The 26,291-nt window shown below is 45.5% G+C and overlaps 1 protein-coding gene and 1 long non-coding RNA gene across 4 annotated transcripts in view; one reads left to right on the forward strand and one right to left on the reverse strand.

Moving 5' to 3' along the window:
- cdin1 (CDAN1 interacting nuclease 1) overlaps positions 1 to 19,390 on the forward strand; it is a 42,720-nt gene extending 23,330 nt beyond the window's left edge. For both annotated transcript variants that reach the window (XM_057059187.1, XM_057059188.1), the window contains exon 12: positions 18,384 to 19,390. In XM_057059187.1, coding sequence (XP_056915167.1) covers positions 18,384 to 18,540 — 157 coding nt within the window. In that variant the 3' untranslated portion in view covers positions 18,541 to 19,390. The remainder of the gene's footprint in view (positions 1 to 18,383) is intronic.
- LOC130540201 (uncharacterized) lies at positions 1 to 24,980 on the reverse strand. 2 transcript variants are annotated; one of them, XR_008954331.1, is made up of 5 exons: positions 22,339 to 24,980; positions 21,959 to 22,200; positions 20,179 to 20,360; positions 700 to 771; positions 1 to 605 (listed from the first exon to the last, which is right to left on the reverse strand). It is a non-coding gene; the product is annotated as an uncharacterized LOC130540201 (long non-coding RNA). The 2 variants fall into 2 exon arrangements; XR_008954330.1 differs by having other exon boundaries at positions 21,959 to 24,980.
- Between the last annotated feature and the right edge of the window lie 1,311 nt (positions 24,981 to 26,291).

Below are 26,291 nucleotides of genomic sequence, written 5' to 3' on the forward strand. Positions count from 1 at the left end.
TAATTCACTGTCTAATTCAATTCATTTCTTCTTCTTAAACTAAGGAATTTTGTTCAGCCATATATTTCATTTTTTAAAGTTGTATTTTTAAAAAACAGAATGTTTTAAGCTGTGTTTTTGTGATGTTTATATGAAGTGTTAAGAATCCAGTGGTGTTATTTCCATATAAAGTGGGTTTAGGTTTAATTACATCACTAAAATGCACAAAGAACATTTGTTGACCATTTCTAATGAGGAATGACTTAAATCATTGCTTGCTTTCATAAAGTCAATCATATTAATGATGTGAAAGTTATAATAATCACGTGGAAATGACTCATAAATCATCATAAATATTTTAGTGTGCACATAAGTCATACTTCATTTTTCATGTGGATTTAAGAAGGCATCATTTTTCTGCCTTTCTTTTCCCTCATATAACTTTATGCCTGGAGTAGGCCAAACTCTCAGAGCCAACCCTGATTGGACAGTTACAGTTAGTCTCACATACTTGCCCACGGCTGTCTTTCATTGATATTCAGTGGAGCGACCTTGTCCGTGTGTATTAAGGAGCTGCCAAAGTAGATCCCATCATGTCAGCCAGCAGCTCGGTCAGATAAACAGTGCTGTGTCAAACAGGGAGAGAAAAATCGTCACTCCCTTCACACCTTACCTGGCGCCCTTGTAATTTTTAATTGACTTTTACTGCTGACACCTGACCATTAGCCTCGTCTCCTCTTCCTGTCATCCTCTTGTGCGGCACGCGCACGCTGTGCACGAATGGGCGTGGATCTGTGTGTTCGGAAAAGTTGCAAGTCAATATGGGGTCGGTGCTTTGTGTTCTGAAAATCATAAACCCAGCACAGAGAGAGTTAAGGGGGGGAACAGGAGAGTGATGGGGTGACATCATCCTCCCTTCACTTCCCATTAGGTGGATTCAGTTTGTGAGAGAAGTCCTGAAGGGCCGATGTTTAGGTTGTTTGTCCATTCCTTCATTCATCAAACTTTCGTGTTTGAATCCAAACCTTTTGGGTTTCTCTTTGAGTGCTCTTGGAATCACACAGTGGTGCTTGTAATTACTTCATTGCCCCTGATTGACATTTCCAGTGATTTGCTTATTTTTCATGAATTCCCTCTTTGCTTTAACCGAACCGCTTCACCCATTGCTTGCGTTAATTGTTCTCGGTTTGCCCTCGAGCACCGCTGAGTGAGCTACGGGGACATGTTTTTGTAGATGGAAAGGAAAAAAACATAACTAATTTTCCCTCCAAAGCCCTCACCAACTGCATTTATCATCCAAACAATAGTCTTGCCAACACACTAACCCCATAATGAACCCCTCTTCAGTGGAGTGAGGGGTAATGACGCTTTACCTACAATGCTCCCAAGGAAAAAAAAAAAAAGATAAAAGGGGGGCGAAATGAAGAGAAAAACGGTCCTCTGCAAAATCAAACGGCGTGTTCAGGCCCAGTGCCTGGATGAGATGCGAGGCAGCAGCTATCGGTGTCTCCCAGCCATCAATCTTAGCTGGTGGCATTCCAGCGCCAGCCAGCGCTCTGCTCTGACGGATGTCCCCATAATTGAGTTATCCATCTCACCCAACTATCAGAGTTGCATGAAAATTATTCACCTGCTGGTGAATATTAAACACATAATGAGCCTCTTGTGTGTTTTAGGAGAAGTGGGTAAGGTTAAACACAGCATGTAATGAAATATGAACCCTCGTGCGGTCCCACCTCAACAGCCCATCCTCAATGATGGTGCGTTTAAATCAATTATGGGTTTCAAAGTTACTTCCATAAGTCTCTGAAGTTCTGCCTTGTCTCATTAGATTTTTTTTAAAATATATTTCCAACCTATTTCCCAACCATATTAAGATAACTTTGACTTGTACATATTTTAAATGTGCTAAATGGTTTAGCTTTAAGGCACTTTTGTCATTCTGTCCTCATTTTGCAAAGTCTAGGATAAGAATTCATTTGTCATTTAGCATATTTAGGGACCTGAAACCTAAATAAAACATGCAAGAAAAGAGTTCAAATCAATACAGCACTCTGGAGCAAAGAAAAGCCAGACTGATGTGCATCGCTAAAGAACATGAAATAAGAGAATAAAACATCCACAACAAGACGGAGTTTTGCCATTGATTACTGTACACCATGGAGTCGCACGGCCAAAGGAAAAATGTCAAATGGAAAACAGGATTCGGGGCCCGCTTTTCTATTTGCCCCCTCTCAGTTTCCCTCCCCCATTCCAACCAGTGTACCACAATGGACAGCCTGTGTGGAAATAAGCACCGACGCGCCCCCCCCCCCCCCCCCCCCCAAAGTAAATCAGCTACGAGATTCGTAAACTGGGAAATGTGTCAGAGTTGAAAATGTTAGCTCTCTTAATGGAGGCTTGAAAAGGTTAGATCTGATAAAAAGCTGTCAGCTGTCCGCAAAAAGATGATTTATAGCATTATAATGGGACAGTATGCCTCATTTCTCCACCATATGTAATGGGGGTTATGACTTTTGGGTTTGCCGATATACATCATCCAGTTTGACCACTTGGAAAGTCAGTGAGGTTTGAATTCACACACATGCACACAATTTCATCTGGCTCCTTTGTTTTAGTAATTGTAATAGTCATGGCCCGGATTATTAATGTCATTTTCCTACTTTCGGCAGACATTTCTTTGTTCTAAATGGTTCCCATTCAGATCCGTTTGCTGCAGGGACCAATTAATGCTCCTGCTTTGTTGCATCGCAGCTTCACTAATCTGCTCACTGACAGTGTTGGCTAATAAATGGACAATAATCGGTTGACGTCGCTACAATTAGTCATCTTGGGGTCTGGGCGAACTTTCTCTGGAACCTGTGGTTACATTTATAACATTGCAGGATAACTGTTTTATTCAAATACTTTTATTAAATTTGATATATTCTATTATTGTTGCCAATAATGCTTAAATCTAAGCATGTCCAATATGTTGTGCACTTAGCTGAATACCCATTGAATCCAATTTATCATTTTAAAACTGTATTTTTCCATCATCAATCGGCCTGTGACCCGATCACTGGATGGCCAAAACAATGCCTCAAACACAACATTTAGAAATGCGCATCAGAAGCCTCGCATGTGTTTCCGGTGTCAGGCAGCCAGGTTCCGTCGTCCTTGCAGGGTAGGACTCTACGTCTCTGCAGCGGGGCCGTCATGAGGCGCGCACAGATAGGGCTTGTCACCTGGGAGAGCCGCCCACAGGTTGTGGACGCCGCTGATCCGATGAAGCTGGACATTGCAGGACTATCCCCGAGGAAGGTTCTGGCACTTCAGCGGTGACGATGTGACACTTCCAAGACCTTGTGTTTTGCTACAATGCAGCCTGTATCCCTGTCAGGGACACACGCAACATACAAAGGGGCAAATGGCTGCAATAAACGCTGTTATGGGTCTTTATTGAAATAGCTAGTTTACATAGCTACATTCTACATCCGGTTTTGCTTAAGTTCGTTTGTTTAGCATATTACTATTTCTTATAAAGGTTTTCCTGGTAAACCATCCACGCCTCTGACATTGCCTTCCACCTATTAATAGATCTGGATACCCCATGCAGAGCAGGAACATGGCCCCCTTTATTGTTTCCTTTGTTATGACATCCTCTCCTATTCCACAGCTAGAAAAATAGCTCTGCACAGTGGTCGTTCCTTCAGGGCTTTGCCACATCAGCACAGTGCAAGGGTGGCCCCCACAGCACAAGCAACTTGGAATATTAATGGCAAATGACAAGTCGGCTCTGATGCTTCAAGGATTTCATGCTTTTAAGGATGCACATTTGTGTGCATTGTCTAAGGCTTCTGGGGTGTAATCCGCACTCTCAGGTCTCCAGCAGCCACGGGATTTAGCTCCGGCTAAGCCTCCTTGTCACCTATTTATATTTGTAGGCTTGTATCTGCGCATTATCCAAATTTGTCATTTAGCATTGAGGGTGAGAGGGGCTTTGACACGGCCGCCGTGTGAATAAATGAGGAGCAGGACAGAAAGCGGCATCCCAGTGGTTCCTTTCCTGCCTCCTGTCTCTCTGCTCGGCCGTGACGCTGAGATGGAGAAGAAAGCCTCAAGTCAAATGAGGTGCGAGCATGTCCGCTCCGCGAGTTGCAGATCTGCTGTGGAACATTTTTAAAAGATTAACGCAGATTTTTTTTGTCAGCTTTCACAAAATATGTCGTCAGGCGTGGAGTCACACGCCTTTCTCACAGTGACACGGCTTCTGTCTCCCCCTGCTCCCCAAAACAGGGACCTCGTTGGTCCTATTCCAGGAAGACGTCGGCAGCAGGCAGTCGGAGGTGATTAAAGGAGATCTGTAAACCCCCCCTCTAACAGAAGAATCCTAATACCTGTCTGATGCCCAAAAGACATTCAGGTGTCCATCATATCAATAGTTTAGTGACAGACAGAATTTGACACGACACATCTTGTCAGCCTTGTTTGTTTTCACCTTTGTTACAGGGTGTTTTTGCTCATCAGGGGTTTTATATACATTATGTAAGAGCTACAGTTGAAAAACCTTCAGACAAACGGCTGTTGTTTTATGAAGATAACCTTTCCTTATCCAAATATGAGACCATTTGATGAGGACTTTTGAGATTTTTGCCTTAAATCTGTGTTTTTTTTCTATAAATGGATTGGACTCATCTGGCTCATTTGAACTTATATCTCGGCCAGCGTCTTCTCGTGTGTCTACATGACCAAAAATGGTCAAAAGGCTTTCTTCTCCAGGCCAACAATAAATAGATTTTTTTTTTAACCCAAAGACAGCGGCGGAAACAATGCTTCATATTTCTGCCTTTGTGTTTAAAGAGCGGTGCTGTGTGTACCAGATAATGTGCTGGTACTCATGGTCTGTGGAGGCCCATCAGTCACTGTGCAAAGCTGGTCGCCGGTGATAAGTGGTTCCTTATAGATAATCTAGACAGTAGGCTTCTTTTTATAGGCCTGTTGTCCCTCACATAACCTTGTGTTTTTTTTCCTGTTGCCACCCATGTTTATTTTCCAGTGAATAGTTCCTAAAAATGTATAGAATAAATTCCTGATTGACTAATGCAACGTTTTTAGGGTTTTTTTTTATTATACAAAAATATTCCTCAGCACAGCTGCAAACCTTTTAGATTTTCACCTATTAGCTTCTGTTTAGTCATTCCTAACTATTAGAAGCAAAAAAACAGCAGCTGCTCTTTTTAATTTCCCCCCAGTAGTCTCAGTTTTGTGGGATTTCTGCTTGTAGTTCTCACTGTAATTCTGTTTGTGGACTCATTCATCTACCAGGATGTTACACAGTGTGTGACTTAAGTTTATTTCACTCCACAAACCCTTTAGCTGATTTTGCAGTACCTCCTGGCAGTGCTTTTGACTGATTTCTCATAAAAAAAACCAAATTTATAGCACCAGGTTTGGAGGCATCCGCTTCATGGTACTTGATGCCAGGATAGAGGAAAGAGATACAGGCAAATAGAATCTTTGCTCCTCAGCCTGACATTTGTTTGCGAGCCTTGCCAGGACCTTCTCCCCCTGTTTTTGTTCCCAGGCCGCCCTCTCCCATCTCTGGTTTAGGTTTCACGTCTCGCAGTGGTCTGATTGCCTGATAGCTGAAACATCTCTGCCTGCCTGTTCTTTAGTGGGACTTTGTAATCAAAGGCAAATGCTGACCCTCTCATTTTGCTGCATCAATTCTCGAGCTTAATGTACAAAATCTATCACGTCAACAGGTCTGTATATGATTAGGAAGAAAAATCATTTGGCTCGTGAACCCTTTTAAAACTCCTGAGAGAAAATGGGCACTCAGTGTGGCTGCTAATGTATTCTTGTGCTAATTTTGCTAATGCACTTTCTTTCTTTCTTTTTTTGATCTGTTATGTATATTAAATGAATGCCGTAGACCAAACCTTCATGACAGAGGCTTAAGACGTAAAAAGATTAATGAAATTATCCAAATTCCAACTCTGTCTGCTGCCAAAGTAACATTTCATCTAAGGCGGATAGTTAGCGATACCTGATCCTGTTCCCTGGGCCCGATGCAAGATAAAAGAGGCAAATATTTCTGAACAAGTGAAATATAAACTGCACTAAGTTTGAGGCCTTGAGCCGCTTCCTTCGTGCAGCCGCCGCGGAGATGTCAGTGAAATTTATTTCTCATTTTGAGTGATGTCTCCATCAGCTGGCATGCTGGCACCATGAATTTTGTCCTACGTGAAACCCAGAATCTGTCTCCTCGATGACGGCTGTGAGTTTTTTTTAATGACCCCACTGTATAAGGAACGTATGTGTCACAGAGGTTAGAAGTGAAAGGGCAGAATGGGGCTGTTTGGCGGGAGGCCGCCGATAAAAAGTGCCACTTCAATTTGGGCGCAGCTGCAGCCGGTGCGACACATCGCGTTGTTCTGCGCCTGCAACTAGAACGGATGTGGAAACTATTAACTTTGGACAGAGTTTTGGAGCACTTTTCATTCCAAGGAACCCTGTATTCATGGTCCCGGTTGTCAGGAATAAATGCTAACAAATGCTCTCAGACAGTACTCACAGTTTGTTTAGTGAGCTTGCTCAAAAAGTGCTAAAACTATATATAACTTATTTGCAGTCACTTATCACTAGAATATCTGTCTCACTCACAGACAGCACACAGCACTCTTGATTTGGTGGTGAGCAGACTTAACGGCCCTCAGCAGAGCTGCTGACAGCCGCCTGAGTCCCAACACTGAACTGAACCAACACTTGGAGAAAAAAGGCTACTTGCTCTGTTTTTAAAATTCACCACACATCAGAAATGGGCTACATTTTCTGAAGAATGATCGCAAAACATTTACTTTCAGCTGGCCCGGCAAAGCAAAACATACTGGAATGAACCTTTTATCCCCTCTTCAGTCATTTTGTTTTCAAATCGCGCTGCTGAGTTCATGGGAAACTGGCTCGAAGGTTACCTGCGCTCCTGAGAAGTGACGGAAAAAAGGGATTAGGCCCCGCAAGAATGTTTTTGCAGTTTTTCTGAAATATTACAAACATATTTTAATCAGGCTGTTTAAGGTAGAGGGTCCGAGACTGCGGCTCTGGGAGAGAGTGGGTCAGCTAATTGCACTGTTTGATGTCATGTTTGGGATCTGCCTCCATTTTGATGTGACTGCTTGGAAGCTTGCTCTTTGCTCTACTGCCCTCCTACATCACACACACCTCTGAATGAAGTGCCACATAAGGGTCCCATAGATGTTGGGACTCTACTTTTCCTTATAGTGAGCTCAGGCGCAGCACTCTTGAACACACTTAAACCCCGTAAAGGCGCCATCCACAGTCACTTTGGTTCTCATAATTACTGTTTTAACAGCAGCAGAGGGGGTGCAGGGGGATATACATTGTAAATTGTGTTTGACATGGTGTTGTTAGTGGTTTTGTCATAGCTTGTCTTTAGTTATTACTCACACTTCCTCCTGCCACAGATAAGGTCTGTTAGTGAACATACCAAGGTGATCACCAGCGGAGGGCCCTTATCGCCAGCATTGATTTAGGGCAAGAACTCAGTGACAGAGGTCATTGTGCAGTAAAGCCATCCATCATTCTAGTTTGATTTCTGCTCAGACCTGTCTCCAACTTGTCTACACGTAGGCGAGCCACAAAGAGTTGAGGCCACGAGAGGGTTGAATGCCGGGAGCTGCGATGGCGCAGATATATTGAGGTTGCCGGGGTAATGCTACGAATTAAACATAAAGCAATTGGTAAAGTGGGGTTCTTTTCAGCTTTACAATCAAGTTTGGATGCAAATTTTTTAAATTATAGATCAAATGATTTGATCAGTTATTGTATAGAATTGAGTAAAATTGAATTATTTTGACCGAAAGCTGTTTGAGTGTCATTCTTTAGATTAGTTTCTATACCATGTGGTTTCTTTGCACATCCAGGAGACACTGCATTTTTCAGATGCTCACTATTTGCCAAGGTAGCCTTGAAGTTATATAAAATACATTTACACTTTCTGCACACAGGGTTGTAAATTCCCAGTAAATTCCCATTGCCAATATTTTAGCCGTAAAACTGATACTTGATGATAAAGGAACCGGGCCAGTACCAGTTTGTTTCTACACGCCTGCACTTGATTTCAGACAATAATGTGTACTCGGCTAGCACAATCAGCTACATCACGTATAGCAAAAAACAAATGTGAATATGTTTCGACAGTTTTATGACTGCACTGTTTTGGACATGTAAATGAAAAGCAGCTGGTCTGCTGCAGGAATTAAAATGTACATCTGAGAGATGGAGATCTTCAGAAATGAATATTTGGCCTCAATTTTGACTTTTATTCCTTTTAATTCTGCTGTTAAATTGCAGACTTTGTTCTATAAAATGTGCTGTGACCCATATCGAAAATCTATTCATATTGATTTATTAATAATCATTCTATTCTCCTGGGGAGATTTCTTGTAAATGCCTATAAAAAGACTGTGCTGAATATTCCTGTTGTATCTAAAGGCCTTTTTAGCCATGTTGGTCTATGGCCTCTGTACATTAAACATGCTACTTACTGTGGAGGATGACTTAAGTAGCTAATTACACTTCAGTCTGTAATCAAACCCATGTCAGGTTGTCTGAGACCCTGGATTTGTGCAGTGGATTCCAGTTAAGTACAGGGGGAGCTTAAACATTTTTTACTGGTTTTCTCTTTAAATTAAAGTTTATTTCCACAATCCCCTTGAAAATGTGTCACATCCCATTACACAAATTTGGATATGGTAAATTAGCAAACGGAGTGCTTACCCCATGAATATGTTAACTTTACGTGCTGCTCGCAGAGGGTTCGTTTGCAGGGGGCTGCGGTTGTCTCTAACTCAAAAAAAAAAGTTGGCTGAAATTTTACTCCCCTCACAAGATGATGTGTTTTTGCAATTCAAATATTTGCTCATTCTCCTCTTCGTTGCAAAGCCCCCTTTGAAGCTGAGGAGTTCTATCAGGACCAATGACAGCGTGAGCGTGCAGCGTGACAGCGCGAGAGGCAGTGCCGCGGTATTTCTAACCGCATATTTAAGCAGCCGGGAAATCCAAAATCAAAAATGTATGCAAATGGTGGCATGTTTTTCCACATTGATGTTTTTCATGATTTGGGGCTTGCATATTCAGGTAGGGCTGAGCGTGTGCTTGGCTTTGGCTACATTACTCAGAATTACTCCGTCCTTGATCTCCTGAACAAACACTTGCAGGGTGGGAAAGATGCAGTTTCGCCGATTTATTTTTAAGCCTTGATTAGTGTTTTTATCAACTATAGGAATACGGTGAGATTCATTTGAATGGATTACCTAGAATCTCGGCTGCATATTTGATTCTTAAGATGATTTTATTCCATTCCACGTTGGGAGGCCTAACCTCCTGATCGTCTTTGCATTCATCAGATCTATATATATGCTGTATATCTTCTCTAATGCTTCTTTTCACCCAAATGAGGATTAGAGATGCATTCTTCCTGTTGAGCGTGGGCGTCACTACATGGGCGACATGCGTGCAACGCCTGCGATACGCAACATATAGGGACCCAGCATTTGCTTACAATGCACACTTGAAGGTATAGGAAATACTGTATGAAATAATTAATTGAATTGTCATTTGTATGAGCGCTGCTTGCTCTCTGCACCCTGTAATTCCAACCTCTTTCTCCCCTTCCCCTCACCACATTTCTCCCCTTCCTTTTTTTTTCTAAACAGCAATTAATCTCATTTTTAGTCCAATTTTCAAGCCTCTGCTGGAGTCAGAGCTAGTCCCCTGTTTTGTTCCTATTTGGCTTGGTTCCTCTGCATAGTCATTAAGGGCCCAATTAATGTCACCCTTTAGCTGAAGAGTGCTCATTTTTATTGGGGAGCTGACAGTCACCGCCATGAGTGCTGCAGTGTAATATGCATTAATTGCCCCGTAACACTGGTAATTACCAGTTCTTCAAGCCTCTCAGTAAACTGTCATGCCCAGACACGACTGCTTTGAAATAGATTACTCATTAGGGGAACCTGCCCTTTTTTCCAATGGGGGCTCTCAGGGTTGGTATAAAGATGAAAAAAAAATAAAATCTGGTGCTTGAACAAATAGTTGCCAAAAGCAATTTCCTTTTACAACTTCCTAGCACCGGCTTTTCTCTTTCTTCAATTCGTTCTCTCCTCCTCTCCTTCTTTTGTGGCGTTCTAGCATCACGCGGTAAGCTTCAGAAGTAGGTTCAGATGTCTATCACCGATCTCGCTGAGGCCAGTTGGTTTGTGTCTCACCGAGTCCTGAATTCACAATTCAGCTTATGGTCGTCATTTTAACATGTGAGGTGTTTACCGTTTATCGTATTGTTTACATTATTTATTTTTTAAAATATTTTGTTAACTCATAAAAGCTCAGAGGCTATAAATGCGGCACTCAGAGTAGCATCTCTTCGGCTGAAATTGGGCTGGTTGAGGCGCGTGCACATCGCAGCGGGAAGCTGTTGATCTGAGGTTCTTGTTGAAATATTGATGGCAGCTTTGCTCTGGTCTCATCCAAACACTGGATTCTCCTTTTTCTTTTTCGATCAGTGGGTTGTGTCTCTGAAATGTGCCTGAGGAGAAATAAGCTGAGAGACTCCAAATGGCTGGATTTCAGTGAAGTACAAAAGCAGCTAAAGTCATGTGGGAGGCAGTGCTCACTGGTAGATTTTAAAGCAGGGACAAATTAAACATTTTCACGCATTCCCCTGCTCAGGAAGGTGTTGCTCTGTTTAGTCATACTAGAGACAATATTTACATTATACCTTGGCGCTGCGAAGACTTCCTGGTTCTGGCTCGTTTTTTTCCTTTTGTGTCATTATCCATTTACCAAAGCGAGGAGAAAACAGACTGGGCGTGCCTCCCCGATACACACAGAGTAAAACGCACACCTATGTGCACACAGGCAGAGCCTCTCAAATGTGCGGCTTTAGTTTTATCTCCCTTATAACACCTGCTCCAGGCAATCTGCTCCCACTCCTCTCAAATGAATTTTGTCACAGCCTTTCAGATTCTCAGCCGGCGCTCTGCTAATGAAAGGAGATGGTACAATTTGGAGTGACCAGGTAGCAGCCAGCAGTTCACAGCTGAGAGCAGCGCGTGGGGACACACCCCTCCCCGAGACCAAAGGCAACCGTCCACTGATATACCCATTACCCTTTTCATTAATACCCCGCAGACCTTGTGAGCGAGTGTGTACGTCCGCGTGTGCTCGTGTTGCGTTTATCTGTTTGTGTTGGTCGAGCACTTATCGAATTGTTTATGACAGGCCTAATTGGGCTAATTGAAGACATTAAGATTACCTGTCAGCTGTGTGTATCCAGACTCCCCTTCTGTCTGACAAGTCTTGACAAGTGAGGGACCCCGTAGCATCCGTCATGATGGAGCATTCGAAGGCTATAATAGGGATAACGGGGGCCGCTAATATGATGCGGACAGCCTGAGCTAGGCATATCGGCCTCCTTCTGTGTGTGTGTGCGTTAAGTAAAAGTGTGACTGAGGGGCTTCGTGCATGGCCAGGCTAATGGAGTCCCCTTCGGCAATGTGACAAAGCAATGAGGCGATGTGAAGAGAGAAGTAAAAGGGGTCTTCAAGTGTTTAAGGACATGTGAGGGAAGGTGCTCGGGGCGGGGGGGTTCACAGATTGAGTGACAAGAGAGGAATGCTGACATCTGAGTACATCGCTATGTTTAAACTCTTCCTTTATCTTAAAGACTCCAATTTTTGGATCCTCTGGAAATGAATACAAAGGTGTAACAGGTTCAGGCTTTTGTCATATCTCCGGCAGGACACACATTTGTTCTAATCTGGGCCGCCTAAACCTCCAAACATCTGACCGTATTTTCTCCCTTCAATGGTAGACCTTTTTCACGATCATTAGTATTAGACCTTTCAGATCGTTCCACCCTCTTCAGGGACTTCAGGAATGTACCTCAGAATATCTGCATCCAGGCTTTCCTCCCCACTCCTCTCCTCCTGTGTGGGCATTGTGTGGGGCTTTGCAGTGTCATCGCTATGACAGATCAGCAGTGTCAGCCCAGGAGATCCCTCTGTTTGTTTGTTCTCCTCCAAAAGGGGTTAAACTGTCAAGTTGACAACTCACAAGACCCTTAGTGCTCTCTCTCTCTCTCTCTCTCTCGGTCTGTCTGTCTGGCTCTCTCTGTCTCTCCTTGGCTCCCTACCCCCGTCCACCTTCATCCCCAAACGAGTAAAAATCAATACCAGATTGCCCGAGGACCACCGTTTGGTGTGGGCCTGACCCCTAGATGCCCCCCCCTCCCTTCTCTGCTTCTTTCATTACATGTAGCTCAGTGTTTAACTTCCATCCTGATCCCTCCCCTAATTAGTTTCGATAAGCTCTCTCTCGGCCTCTCCGTTCCACATGTACAGAAACACAAGCACTGCGGGACACACACGGACACTTGGCTTTCTTGTCCTTTGAAGGGAGGATGTGGACTGGTATTAATACAAAACGACAAATCCCAACATGTTCACCGGGGCCCTCGGCAATTCTTTGGCCAGGATCATTGTTTTGTTTACAGAACAAATTCTGAAAAAACTACAATAAAATTAGATTTGCACCTCAGATCATCAGTGAAAACATGAGGGATATCCTGTGTTTGCCAGCGCTAATGGAGCTCTGTGGTGGGCCTGTTAGCAGGACCGCAGATGTCCAGGTGCCGCCACTGTGCTGGCAGGCCTGGTTGACCACTGAAAGGCACGACGACATGCCGGCCCGACGACACGCCGCCCCCCCTCCGCTTCTGGTCCTCTCCCAAGGGCTAAAATTACCCTCAGGAATGTAAACAAACTGCAGAGTAAGCACACAGGTTCTGTGGTCCTTTGCCGGCCTCTGTCTTCAAACTCAACCCTAAACTAGGACGCCTCCATTTTTAACCCATAGCCCTGGGTAGACGCTGAGGGATGCCCTAACCCGGCAATGTCCATTTCGCCACAAACGTTCTTGGTTAAGATGACCAATGTTTTTATGTCATCATCTTATTGATAGACCACAAATCCCAGACGCAAAAGCTGAAAAAACAGCCATTTCTCGTCCTTCTCCTCATATCTCACCATAGCAGACAGCTGGACATTTGCACCAATTCATTAGGTGTGGGGTGGCTGTGACCGGTGGAGTCTGGGTAGAGAAGTTCACTGAGCTTGGTGCTGACATGTTGATTTAGTGGCGGTAACACGACTGCACTTCCAAAGGTGCTGATTTGGACGAAAGCCAGGCCTCTTTCTCTCCCAGGGAGACGTTAGAGGCCACGCTCTAATTTTGGGGCAGGGCTCTTCTAGAGGCTGCAGAGGCCAATAGCCTGACACAACAAACAGTCCCAACAGCAATTCAATGCTGGACTTGCAGCTCAAACCTCACAAATGGCACAAGTACCGTCTAAGATACGAGTCTTGTATCTCCGTCAGATGATAAAATTGGGCCAGTAGTACAGCTCTTGTGTGTTTTGTGATTTGTATGTTTGTTTTTGTAACATTACAAGAGGGGAAAAGAGGATTGCCAAGTTTCCCAGGCCGTGTCCTATGACCTCACATATAAACATGATATCATCCTTATATACACAAATAACGTCGCTGCTCAACTGGACACATTAGCTTTGCAGGCGCCCGGTCACGCTGACGCTGCCCTCACAAGGGCAGATAGGGTTACAGTGCAAACTGTTGTTGATTAGGGCCACGTCTGTAGTGGGGGATCATCCTAAATTGAAAACACGTTAACGGCCAGGGTTAAGAGCAGGACTTCGGACCAAGGCTGTGCGAGGGTGAGGAGTAACGGCAGACACAAAATGGCTGTCACCCTGCCTTCCTTTGACTGCCTTTCCCCAGAGACAGGTGGCAATTATCGTCCAGGGCTGCTGGGAGTTCACAATAACAGGTTAAAGGTGCATGTTTCCCCTTGACGATGTGGTCTTCTCCGCCTCCCAGCCCCCAGCCTGTGCGCCTTTCACAGCGGTAGCATTCTGTTACCAAGCAAAACTTAACAAAACCTACAAGCTCCAAAAGTGTGTTCAAGCTGATGTTTAATTCATTTCCTTAGGGGAGTTCAACATCATAAAAGACAAGCAAATCCCTCAGACTCACGGCCAGATCAGTCACAATCAAGGTCGTCTTAAGCCTGTGCAGTCAGTATATTTCAAATATATACGTACCCTCAGTTATTACCTGCTCAGGATTTCAACACTGGCACAGAAGACACCATTTACAGCCACAGCCATAATAGAATTTAATAATATCAGCAAGTGTTAATGAATACCCACTCAGCATGTCATAACTGAAGAGAGCAAGCCGTTTTCATGATGTAGAGGGTCGTTACGGACGATGGGGAGTCAATATCTGAGAAAAGTTCAGGTGAGCTCTGACCATCTGAAGGTTAACCCTCACTCCGCTGGAGTATATCACAGCCATGAAGCATTTTTACATCCTGGTTACAACGTTCCGCATAAAGGGCGATGCTGCAAGTAAACGAGCAATCGGAGGCAAATATTAGTTGATTCGTTAAGGTTTTGCACGCTGTGTCTTAGGGAATAACACGTGAATGTCGTGTGTACAGATCTGACCCTCCACAGCTATGTGTTGCTAATGTTGTAGGTGACTGAAGAGGTCCAAACACAGACACGGACTTCTCATTTCCACTGGAAGATGTTTTGGTAAACTGCCTTTTCTTAGCACTATGCTGTAACGTGAATACAAATATTAAATCTAAAGCTTATTGCCTTATGTAGCAATTTGCATAATGCTATATCAGCCAACTTATCAAATGATTCCGCACGTGTGTGGGCGTAGTGATAAGATTTAGGTTAATTTGAGAAGGAGGGTAAAGTGATAGCAGGCTGGGAGGGGGCTGAGGACAGTGAAAGTGATAATTTGTCTGAGAGATAAAGACTCCCGCGGTGCAGGCTCATGGCAACGAGGAGGGTGCACGGAATTACCCAAATAATATGCAGTAAAAACGCAGCCATTGTTTTTATTATGGAGATTACGGTTTTGTGTGTTCTGGGAGCACAAAGAAAGACCTCCTCTTCCTCTGACCACCGTTTTGGTATTTCACCTCAGCGGACATAAATTAGCCCCTTGTGCACCTCGCGGCTCGCAACACACTGACTCGACCTGACCTCCTACACCCTTCATACGTGCAAATTACACCCACACACCTCTTTGTTAAATGTAACACTGCGCAAACATGCCATACATACAGTGTACATAGTTCGCCACATCAAGACAAAACATGGAGACGTTATGGGAAGTGCACCTGTGGATAATGTTTTCTTTGTTCCTCTCCGTGCCCACCAATCCAACATGATTACAAGCCGCTAAATTTGTGTTTTACTTATCTAAGCATGACTTCTCGTGTAAGAGTGGAGGGGCCATTGAATGTGCTCCATTCTTAACTCAGATTTTGCCAGTAACTGGAAATCATGTGTTTTTTTTATTGTTGACTTAATATACCCCCTTCCTTTTTGTGGCCACCCCTCCAGGCGCTGTCAATCTTTAAATATCCTGTGTGTTTCCAGAGACGTGCACGTTATCAGGGTGTCTTTATCGCGTGGCTGGCCGACTTACCACAAACAGCCACTGCCAAGACTGTTAGAATACACACGCTGGGTGTACAGTACACAGCGGGAGTCGTATCGCCATTGTTTGACCTTTGTTAAGGAAAAAGCCTTTATAACCCCCACCCTCTGCATCTGAAAAGACACCCAGCAGGTTCCATATTTCACGTAAATGTTTGGCCTTTCTTTACTGGGAAGACGTTATGCCCTGATGTATGGAGGCTGAGGACAAAGAGGTCTTTGTGGTGCGGCTTGTGAGACAGAGTTCATCCCTCAGGTGGAGGATTACACTGTCTAAATTATTGCCGGGGCATTTGTTTAAAACGGGCCCGTGCCTTGTAGTGATGCTATTTTAAACCCCAGCTTAGGTTTGTTCCGGTTGCATTGATAACTCCTAATGCTGTTCTTTGACAGGAGTGTCTCATTCCTCATTTCTGTGGAAAGAATTGTTGGTTTCGTAGCTTTTGCTTTGCTCATTTTCAGCAGGTGAGATGTGTACGGAGATCGCCACTGCTAACACAGCGCTAATTGTACACTTGAAATTGGGTGCGCATGCACACGCACGGTATCCAGACGTTAATAACCCCCCCCCCTCTCAATTTGAGGGATTTTTGTCCCCCAACGCCTCTGTGAGCTGCTCGGCACCTGCTTTGAATGCGACCACCACCAGCTCATTAACACCGACTAAAGCATGGCTGGCAATCGCAATCCACAAACAGGCCTGTCAAGTCCCCCCCCCCCCCCGAAATTAGCTGCGTTTCACAAACAGTTTCAGCGAGTCATTAGCCAGTTAGGTGTTTATTGGGAGATGGCTGCCTCTGAGGTGTTGTGTGTAATAAGCACGCAGCAGGTTAAGATGAGCCAACCATAATTTGAACTTCCATCCACTTCTGAGGGACGGCATCTTTAAAACGTCGGGGATTATTAGAGTGTGAGTCTTCAAACTTTTTCTTAAGCTCACTTTTGGCCTCCTGAATTCCTGTCCCCCGCCTTTGTTATCGTTTCTACTCGCTGTCGCGGATTTTCCCGTCAAAGGACGCTTTACTGTTGACTGGCATTAATTCAGAGTCCATTTATTTTCCTTGGGGAACGGAGCGGCCTTGGTGACATGGCTCCCCCGTGTTTATAATTTTGCTTGTTTCAATTTGCGCTCGGCCTCATCTGACAGACCGGGGACATGATGTATGGCACGCCGCCGCCTTATCTGTTGATGTACAGTTTTAACCTTTTCAGAAGGTTGCCTCTCTCAGCTCCTCAGACCGCTCTCCCCCATCTTTTTCCCCCCACAATTTTAACCTCACCCTGCGCTCAACCCAGAGAACAGGAAATAGAGAAAAGCAGCTGAATCAAAAGAAGAGCCTAGCCCCTTTTTCTAAAGTCATCTAATGTAAATGTTTAGGTTGTCTTTCCATAACATTTCCATATTAAGAGTTGGCAGCCGCATGCTGCGGTGAGCCGTGGCCGCGGTGCGAGTCCGGGGGCTTTGCACACTGTGGAGAGGCTGAGCTATGTGTGTGACACCGCGGTGAACCTCTCCTGGGCTGTTTGCTCATAGATACAGAGACGTAAATCACACACTGTAAAATGCAGAATGCGAAGATGGGGCTCAGAAGCACGCGGCGCTTAAAGGGCCTCTCAGAGGGATGAGCGTACAGCCACCATAGCGTGAGTGCGCGCACTCAAGGACGACACTGCATATAAGCATGGAGCTCACAGTCACAACATGTGGCTCTTGGAGATAAATTACATTTTGACCAAAAAAAGATTATTGAAATCGCATCATGTGGTGTCAGTGTTGTTATTTTAACAGGACATCATCAAGAGATGAATCTAAGAGTTGAACCTTTGCTCACATGACCTTGGAGGTGACCTTCTGTTTCTCTCCGGGGTTTCCTGTCTAGTTTCTCAGAGGCCCGCGCTGCATTGTTAAGCGTCTGGGACCAGAGCAGCCGTCGCTCCCTGAGTCTGGTCTTGCAGGTGCAGAGTTTTAACAGCGACAACCGTGCACGGCAGCTAATGTTTAGAAGATTAAGATGCGCAGAAGCCAGATGAGCTTCACTGTTGCCTCCCTGAGTTCACCGTTCACTGCGTTTTAATTGGTTTTTCGCTTTGATTCAGACCTTCAGGTTTGTGGGAGCGGCGCTGCCTATAAGACATACTAGCAACAGCGTGATGAAAGGCATGAGAACCAAAATAGAAGGCAGCACGAAAACGCCTCACGTTTAAACAGGATGAACTTGGCTTCTCGGTTGCTCGGCGAGTAATTATTTATAGATTTCAGTAACGTCGCCGCGTTTCTCAAGCGTGGACGTGAATGAAACAGCTGGACACACTTGGACTGGCTAGCATCAGCCGGCAGATCCAGCTCGCTGGTGAACTCTACGTGCACTCCCGAGTGCCAAAGGCTTCCCATGACAGGATGCGGAGGCAATGGCGTAGAGCTTTGTTATTTAACAGATTGTTGTTATTTCGCTGCCATTGTAATGTGATCAAGTGTGTATCACCCTGTCAGAAAGATCTTAATCTTCCCGGCGGCTTTTATTGTTTGATTCAACACAAGTTTCCTGGATGGCGATCAAAGGAAAATTTAAATGACCTTATCTCTGAGAGATCAGTCTCGCTAGTATCCCATCTTCCCGCCCGTAGTATCTGTCTTTTTACTCGCCTCTCCCTGCTTTCTTCCCGCGGCTCCAGAACCCAAAGTCAACATCCAAAAGCATTTTGCAGATATGACTTTTACAGCATCTAATCCACATCAGCTTCAGAGCTGTTTGTGATGGCAGCGGTGGAGGCTAACCTGCCCTCTTCCTCCTATTTCACACCGCAGGTTCGGCCCGGGCCTCGTGATCTACTGGTACGGTTTCATCGGCGAGCTGGACTGCCAGAGAGACAGAGGGATCCTGCTGAAGGACTGCTTCCCCACCGACATCGTCACCCTCTGCCACGCCAGCCAAGACGAGCTGCCGTCACAGGAGCCCAAATGAAAGAAGAATAAAAGACGAAGAGTTCCGCTCATGAGGGCAAACAGAAAACTGAAGATTGAGGCTTTGAATGGAAGGAAAGAGAGCGGAAGGCAAGGAGGCGGGAAGGGTAGGAACAGGGACGCGGAAGCAATTTGGCCTTCCTGCAGCGCGAGACGTGTTAAAAAAAAGATCTGCTCTGAACTCCACCTGACCCTCCCTCATCGCTCCATGTCTTTCACAGCTCACACGAAACACAGACCAGTACTTTCAGTACTCTGGGTACACGTCCGTGCATTCAGCTGCCCCCCCAACACACACACACACACACACACAACAAGATCCAGGGCCAAAGAGGGACATTCGGACCTTTCTTATCACCCGTGATGTCCTGGCCTTTGTCACTACTTCCTCCTCTGCTCCACTGGTAGATAAACTAACGGTTTTTCTGTGGGGGGGGCTGGCTGGATTGGGTGGATGCTTGACTCTTACCTGCGTCATTCAGTGCACTATTGATCTCTGGGGTGTGGGGGGTGAATAAAATCAATTCTAACTAAAGTTGATCTCCCTCTGACCTTATTCATTTCATATTATAAAGTCTGTTAAGAACTTCCTGACAAAAGTTTCATCAAATTGTTATTATATACTTTATCTTTACTTACTGTGGACAAATAATTCAGTCTCTTGGGCGTTAATGTGTTTCATTCAGCACCCTTGAGTGAATTAGTTAATATAAAAAGTCTTCCAGTTCACACTGAGATGAAAGAATAGCAACATTTATAAAATGGAAATGTGTCTAATGTGCGATTAAAGATGGTATTCTGTGGGTTTTTATGTATATTATTAATAAATCATTGTGATAAACTGTTTTAAATGTTCTTTTTTGAATGCTGCTTTTGAGAGCACCTTAAACTGAAGGTGCTCAGCAGTTTTATGTGCAGGCAGCAGCAGAGGAACCTTCGCAGGTAGAGGAACCGGAGTGAACATAACCTTGACGGATGCTTTTAGGGGGGAATATTCACCGTCTGTAAGGGGAGTCTCCGTCCTCTCTCCCTTTTTTATGACTCTAAAAAATGATGGAGGGAAAAAGGAATATTTCATAAAACTGGTATCAAGTAACACGTGTTCGGTGCCCCCCCTCGCTGAGAAAAGAGATGTTGTCTTTTTTTTTTATTTCTTTCAGAGGGAAACTCGTCTCTGTCCCACTGAGAACCAGCAGAAACCAGACGCAAACCCACAAAAGAGGCTGTACAAATGACTCATTTTGAAATAATAAATCATAAAAACTAGCTCAAAGATAATTCCCTATCGCCTGAAGAACCCTGGTCCCAATCCCAGCCGGTTCCCAGTTTATTTTCCCGCTCTTTTACGGCTGAGCTTTCGCAGCTGTTATTACCGTTCACTTGTTCTGCGGCAGTCGGATCAATCAAAGCGGAACTTAATACGAGTGGAACCGTGTTCTCGCCGCCTTTATTACACCGTTGCCTAAACTCCTAAAGTGCCCGCCCCCATTTACGGAATAAAAATAAGCCTTTCTGTGTTTGCTCGGCACTCATACGGGCGGCTCACGCAGTTGCAGAGATATGGAATGTGGGGTTAAATAGCACTAAAGTGTTGCTTGATTTGTTACCCTTAAACCTCTAACCCTCAGCCGGCTCCCACCTAGGCCTTGATCCCTCCGTGCAGAGGCCAGCGGGTCACAGCGAGGTCGCCAGGCGGCCGCAGCTTCCTCTGTCGGGCCCCCCTCATGCTCCATGCGGTACAAAACAACTGTCCCCATGTGTCCAGTTAAACTCAGGGCCTTTTGCCCGGCCGTGGAATGCTTAGACATCAGTTTATGGCTCCTGTTGGATGCAAAAACAGAGCTATTTTACTCCACAGGGGGAGGGGGGACACATTCTCAGTTGAATAAGAAGAAAAAACAGAAAAGAGCAGATTCAGTTCCTCTCAAGTTTCAAGCCTTCCTGCCATTGTTTTCCAAGATGGCTGTCGCACAGAGAGAGGAGCCAGGGTCAGCGCCTATAAATGAGCCCCTGCGCACAATGAAAGCTGGATATGCACTTTTTAAAGATCCACTTCAAAGACGGCGATGAGAGTAAATAAAGAAAAAAAATCCCTCCGTGTGATAATTAACAGGCAGATGTCTTTATTTTGTGGTTTCCTTTGCCGGCCCATCTTTTTTTTATGAGTCGTTCTGATGAGGACAACGGTGCAGTTCTCCCTAAAAACGACAGGTTTGGAGCGCGTTCAGGAATATCAGCGTCCTTGTGCAAACTGCTCCTACCCAACAGGACAAATGTGCATCGAATTTTGATTTATTTCTTCCAATTTTGTAATCGCTGCCTGTATTCCAGGTCCCGCGTGTCCGGTCATTTTGATTCAGTTCACGTGGGTGCAGCCTCCTGCTGTTTTCTACCTCCTGCTGCCCAACGTGCTGCTGAGCTTCAGAGGGGTGAAATAGAAGCTGGACCAGTGGGTTCTGCCTCTCTCAGACCACCAAACGCACTTCCCTGATGCTGCTGCCTTATTAATGCTCGGAGGGCTCTGGGAGTGTTTCAGCCCCGGGCAGTGGAGCTCTATTAGTCCAGATCCTCTCGGCCTCCTCGGGCCAGCATGTTCTCCCTCAGTTCTTCTGGAGAAGCCCAAGCAACTGGTTTTACATTATAAAAAAAACAATACAGTCTCTTTCTTACAACAGGGGTCGGGGGGGGGGGGGGGGGGCTTCTCTGAGGAACGCATGACGGAATTTATTATTTTTGGGGAAACTAATCAGACGCTGTTATTTAAAAACAACAATGGATCATGAGAAAACGGTCCGAAGGGGATTCCGAATGTTTGACTGACAGAACGGGGGGCAGATGGCATGTTTGATGGCAAATGAACAGCTCTGAAAGGGGCAGCTATGTGGGAGCTGGTTCTGTATAGCGACGGATGTGATGCACAGCAGCACCACTGAAATATTCTCTTTCAGAGTCTCCGTTTTATTCAAACTATGGTACACAGACGGTTCGGACCCTTCGGAATTTCGCAGTATTTTGAAGGCACATCTCAGTTTTGGTCTCTTCAGATCGGTGCTTCCCACCGTTTGCGACATGGAGCGAAGGTGTTGACTGGACTTGTTGCTCACAGCGGTATTCCATCTACAGCCATCCTCTCATTTATTACTGCCACTGGCCCTGTAACTAACGCTTCCCGACATATCCAAGCAGCATATCTGGAGTTCCTCCCGTCGTGACCCGATACGCCATGTTGTCCGCAGTGAAATGCAGCCAAGATGTCACACAGCTTTTGAAATAAGAACTGCCTTTATGGTTCTAATGTGCGTTGCCGTGGGTACAAATGCAGCAGTCTAGGAGAGGAAGTCTGACAAACTGGGGCGATCGTGCATTTGTGGTTGTAACCATAGGGGTGACACGTGCGCACAGAGGCTGCCTGCTCTTACGTCAGCCAATGGAAAAGGTCGTCAACCCCTGGGTGGCATTTGGGCTGTGACAGAGGGGGCCCAGAGCCTGTCATCTTCTCCGCTCAGCCAGGGTACACAGGAGGGCCGCAGGTACCTTCACCAGGGCCTGGATGCAAGACAGGAGGGGGGGGGGGGGCAAGACGGCGGCGGTACGAGAACCGGCAGCATCCGGAGAGCGACTGGAGCTGCGCGCTGTAGGAAAATATGACCGTGGAAACCATCTGGCGGGGGAGGGGAGAAGGTTAATCGACAAACTCCTATTCAGCCAAAACAAACTCTGGCTCACCCTTTCCCTCATCCTCTGTTAGTGATTGCCTGATGAGAGCCGCCACAAGCTTGTTATTATGAAATAAGCTCACCCGGGAGGAGGCGAAGCCGCCGCCTTGCCAAGGCGCGCGTGGGCCATTACACTGCAACCGCAGCTTTTTGATTGGTGCCCGGGTCCCGGACGTAATCAGAGCCGCTAATCCAGTCGGTGGCTCTGCACGCGGTGCCGCGCTCTTTCGGATCCATCCCAGCATTTGTCAAAACAAACTGCCTGATTATTTATCACCGCCATAAAAGCTGGCATGGGTTCCCCCGCGCCGATGAAACGACGCCATGATGCGCCGACTCAGCTTAATTTTGGAAGTATATGAAAGAACCCAAGATGGGCTGCTTTATTGAACAGTTGCCTATAGATACACAATGTTTTTCCGCCATTCCCGAAGGAGAAAAGGATGAGGTTTACTGGAGTAAGTAGTTTGCTGGACCATCACCGCACTGAGCAATTAACTGTTTGGATGGAAGTTCGGTGCCAACTCTGGTTTTCCACTGCCTGAAATGTGGCTCGTTTATCAATTTTACAACTCATTTCTACCTCCAGACCTCACTTGCCTCGTCCTTGGGCCGGCGGTGACAGGTAAATATACGCCTCCCGTCCAAACACATGTCCCACACCGTCTATATTTGACTTACGGGAGGTCGGCCTGCGAGGGATCGATGTTGCAGTTCATTTTTAGAGGCCTCGATGATGTCAGGCTGCAGTGCATGCTGGGTTACAGCCGCACGTACCTGTTGCTCAGGCAACATTTGCGGAAAACATGAACCATCCCAGGCTTTTATGCCCCCCCCCACATCCCGAAGGGATCCCAGCGAGGCCGCATGAATGGGGCGACGCGATGTTGCGCCGAATCGCTTGAACTCTGTGGCAGTGTTGTGATGACCTGTAGTGCTGGTTTTTTTCTTCTTCTTCCCCCACTGGGTTTGGGGAAACCCTACGCCGGTCCATTCAGGCCAGCAATAAAGTCCTTTTCACTTTCTGAGGACTTCCTGTCTCCAGTGGCGTTCTCCATTAACTCCTCACAGACAGACAAGAGCCTTCCTATTGGAGCGGCTGCTCTTTATCGCAGCAGTTATTCCCCGCAGGTACGCCGCTACCTGGTCCGCAGATAAGATACGAGGCCGGCTGCCTGTCGTTATTGGCAGATGAAGGCTGGCGGAATATTGACAACAGTTTACGCTCCTTGTTGGGAAACAAAGCGGGACTTGTGAGACGGGCTCCACAGGGCTTTATTGTGTAATGGTGATATGAAAAAGCAGCTCTCCTGTGGACACACACCCAAATAGCCTTATGTCTCACCCCCCCCTCAATTGGATACTATTTATTCCCACCACAGCCATGTGCTAAAAAGGTTCCTGGTACCACATCTGGGCCTAACTGGGTTTTATCGCTGCAGCTTCTTCCTGATTTTACTGGAGTCCATAGGAGGAAGCTCAAAAGTTATACCAATAAAAAAATAAATACGATAACATTTTAGGAGGGGATTGTAAAAAAGCAATTGAAAAATTCAGTGCCTGAAATTCAAACCCTAACTTATCAGACCCACCGTGTTCGTTTTTTAAATCCTTGTTCTTCTTCTTATTTATTTATGTATTTTTGCAGACCTAAAAGACTGCATCTAAATTCGTGCTGCCCTTCTGCCGACACCCTGGTTCCGCCTACACACGTCACTTTCTGCCGAAAATAATCCGACCACCACACGATCCTCCTAAAAGTGGATCATTTAAAACGATAATTCCCGGAAACTGCTGATAAAATATGTCCTGCAAGGTCATTTGCTTCTTTAAGATAAAAGAAAAATGGAATGAAAATCGATCTAAATGTGGTCTTGTGTGCGTTTCAATCGCATGTTTTTGAAGGTTTGAATTGTTAAGATGGCTTTTATTGTAAAACGTCATTCCTGTCATCATGGTGCCTTTATTAATTCATTGACACATATTAGAAAAAGAAAATCGTTTGAAAAATAATAGATGGCATTTATTTATTTGAAATGGATCATTAATTAATTGCATGTGAATGCACCCCCTCTTGAAGCTTTGCTCCAGAGGAAACTATAGCCTGTAACTCCATCCCAGTAACACCAGCTTCCTCCTCCAGTCTCCCCTCCTCGCCGTTACACTGTTTTGTAAGTGAAGAGCGGTTTTAGCGGCCATGTGAGCCGATAATGGCCGCTCATTCCATACTTTCAGTCATATTCTTTCAAGCAGGGTCGTGATTAATGATGCCAGCGCTCCCCGGTTCCTGCCGGGCTCCTGGCTGAATGACGTCACCCCCCGGAGTTCTAAATACCGACGGTTCCCCCAAAATGTCGCGACTCACCAACTTCTTTTAGTCCTTCTTCGCCCCGCGCGGAAAATGAAGGATCGGGGGCCAACTGGGGGCCCATCCACAAACCATTTTATATTGATTTTACCACCAGCGTGGGGGCCTGACGCAGATCTGAGAGATCTGAGAGAGCCGTGAGGCGGGGGCCAAACTCTGCAGCGGGTCACAGAGCTTTAAAAGGTAAAAACTTTATGATGGAGCAGAGAACGTGATCAATATTATAACCCAAAGGTCCTGAAGAAAGAACCGGACCAGCTGATGGCACCCAGCATGCAACGCTCCTTCTGTCTGTGTACACATTTACTTTGGCCTCCAGAAGGGGTCGCCATGCTGTAATAACGTTGAAGGGGAGGGACGCTCTCTCTCTCTCTCTCTCTCTCTCTCCTCTCTCTCTCTCTCTCTCTCTCTCTCTCTCTCTCTCTCTCTCTCTCTCTCTCTCTCTCTCTCTCTGTGCGTGTGTGTGTGGGTGGGTAAAAGGAACATTTGAACGTGTGTTGGCTCCATACAGTAATGTTAATTATTAATTAATCTGAGACTATAGAAATGTGGGTCTGTCTGGTGTCCTCGTGAACTCCCGAACCACGCCCAATTTTATTATTATTATTATGAAATTCCTCCAAAACGCCGCGCTCCACAATAATAAAGCAATAACGGGAATAATAACGCAAACTGGCCCCATAAATTGAGGCCACTCGATGATTGGTCGCGACCGCGTTAGCACTTCCGCCTCATAATAGAATAACAGCAGATTTATTTGGCATTCCTTGTGGGTTCACAAGCCATAAACCGTGATTATTTCACTGGAAAAACCGGTCAAATGTTGACAACCTTGGGGCCATTGTGATCCTGGAGAAAGCATAATGAGAGAAAGGGAAAGGCTCGGGCCCGCGGCTCGGCTAATTAAATCTTAACTGATTGAAATAAAGGCTTGAGTACCCGAAGGCTTGACTAAACTCCGGCTATTTTCCTTTTTATTGCGCCTTATTTATTCTGCACTCATGCACCCCCAGCCACCCCCCCCTCACCGCCGGACACTGCGATTTCCACTTTCTGCTCATCCCGAAGCCCCGCAGCTACGTTATTTGACTAATTATAATTTTCACATCATTAAGATTTTACTTTTTTGGGGGTGACTGTGTTGGCAGGAGGAGGCGGGTGTTGGGGGTGACTGTCACTCATTTTTAAGAAGACAAGCACCGCTGATGTGTGAAGAAGGAGGAGGGGGGGTCTCCAAAAAGAGGCTGAATATTACCCATCTACTTAGATCTGTTTCCCCTAAAGCCACAAATCTCCTTAAACAGGCCGCCGTTTGGATTCAATAAAACCCAGGAATAGTTGATATTTTTCCAAAGTAAACTCAAAAATAAACGAATGAATAACTGTCAAATCCTCCAGAACACGCGCGCGGATGATATTTTTTATAGGTCAAGGCTTTATTTCTTTCAGATAAAAATCCTCATTTTCCATTTATCCAAAATGCCATCGAACAAATAAAGAAGTGCGCGTTTGTGAAAGGGCAGTGAAGGGCCATCGGTGGCTCTGGCTGCATTGTCTGAGGAAATACTATCATAAATGATAAATAGATAATGGAGCTGTCTCCTGCAGACACGTTCATCAGCGGTAAATGGGAGCTGGCGCGCAGCACCGCGGAGAATTAAGGCGAAA

The sequence above is a fragment of the Takifugu flavidus genome, chromosome 16 (assembly GCF_003711565.1).
Source record: "Takifugu flavidus isolate HTHZ2018 chromosome 16, ASM371156v2, whole genome shotgun sequence".
Taxonomy (NCBI): domain Eukaryota; kingdom Metazoa; phylum Chordata; class Actinopteri; order Tetraodontiformes; family Tetraodontidae; genus Takifugu; species Takifugu flavidus.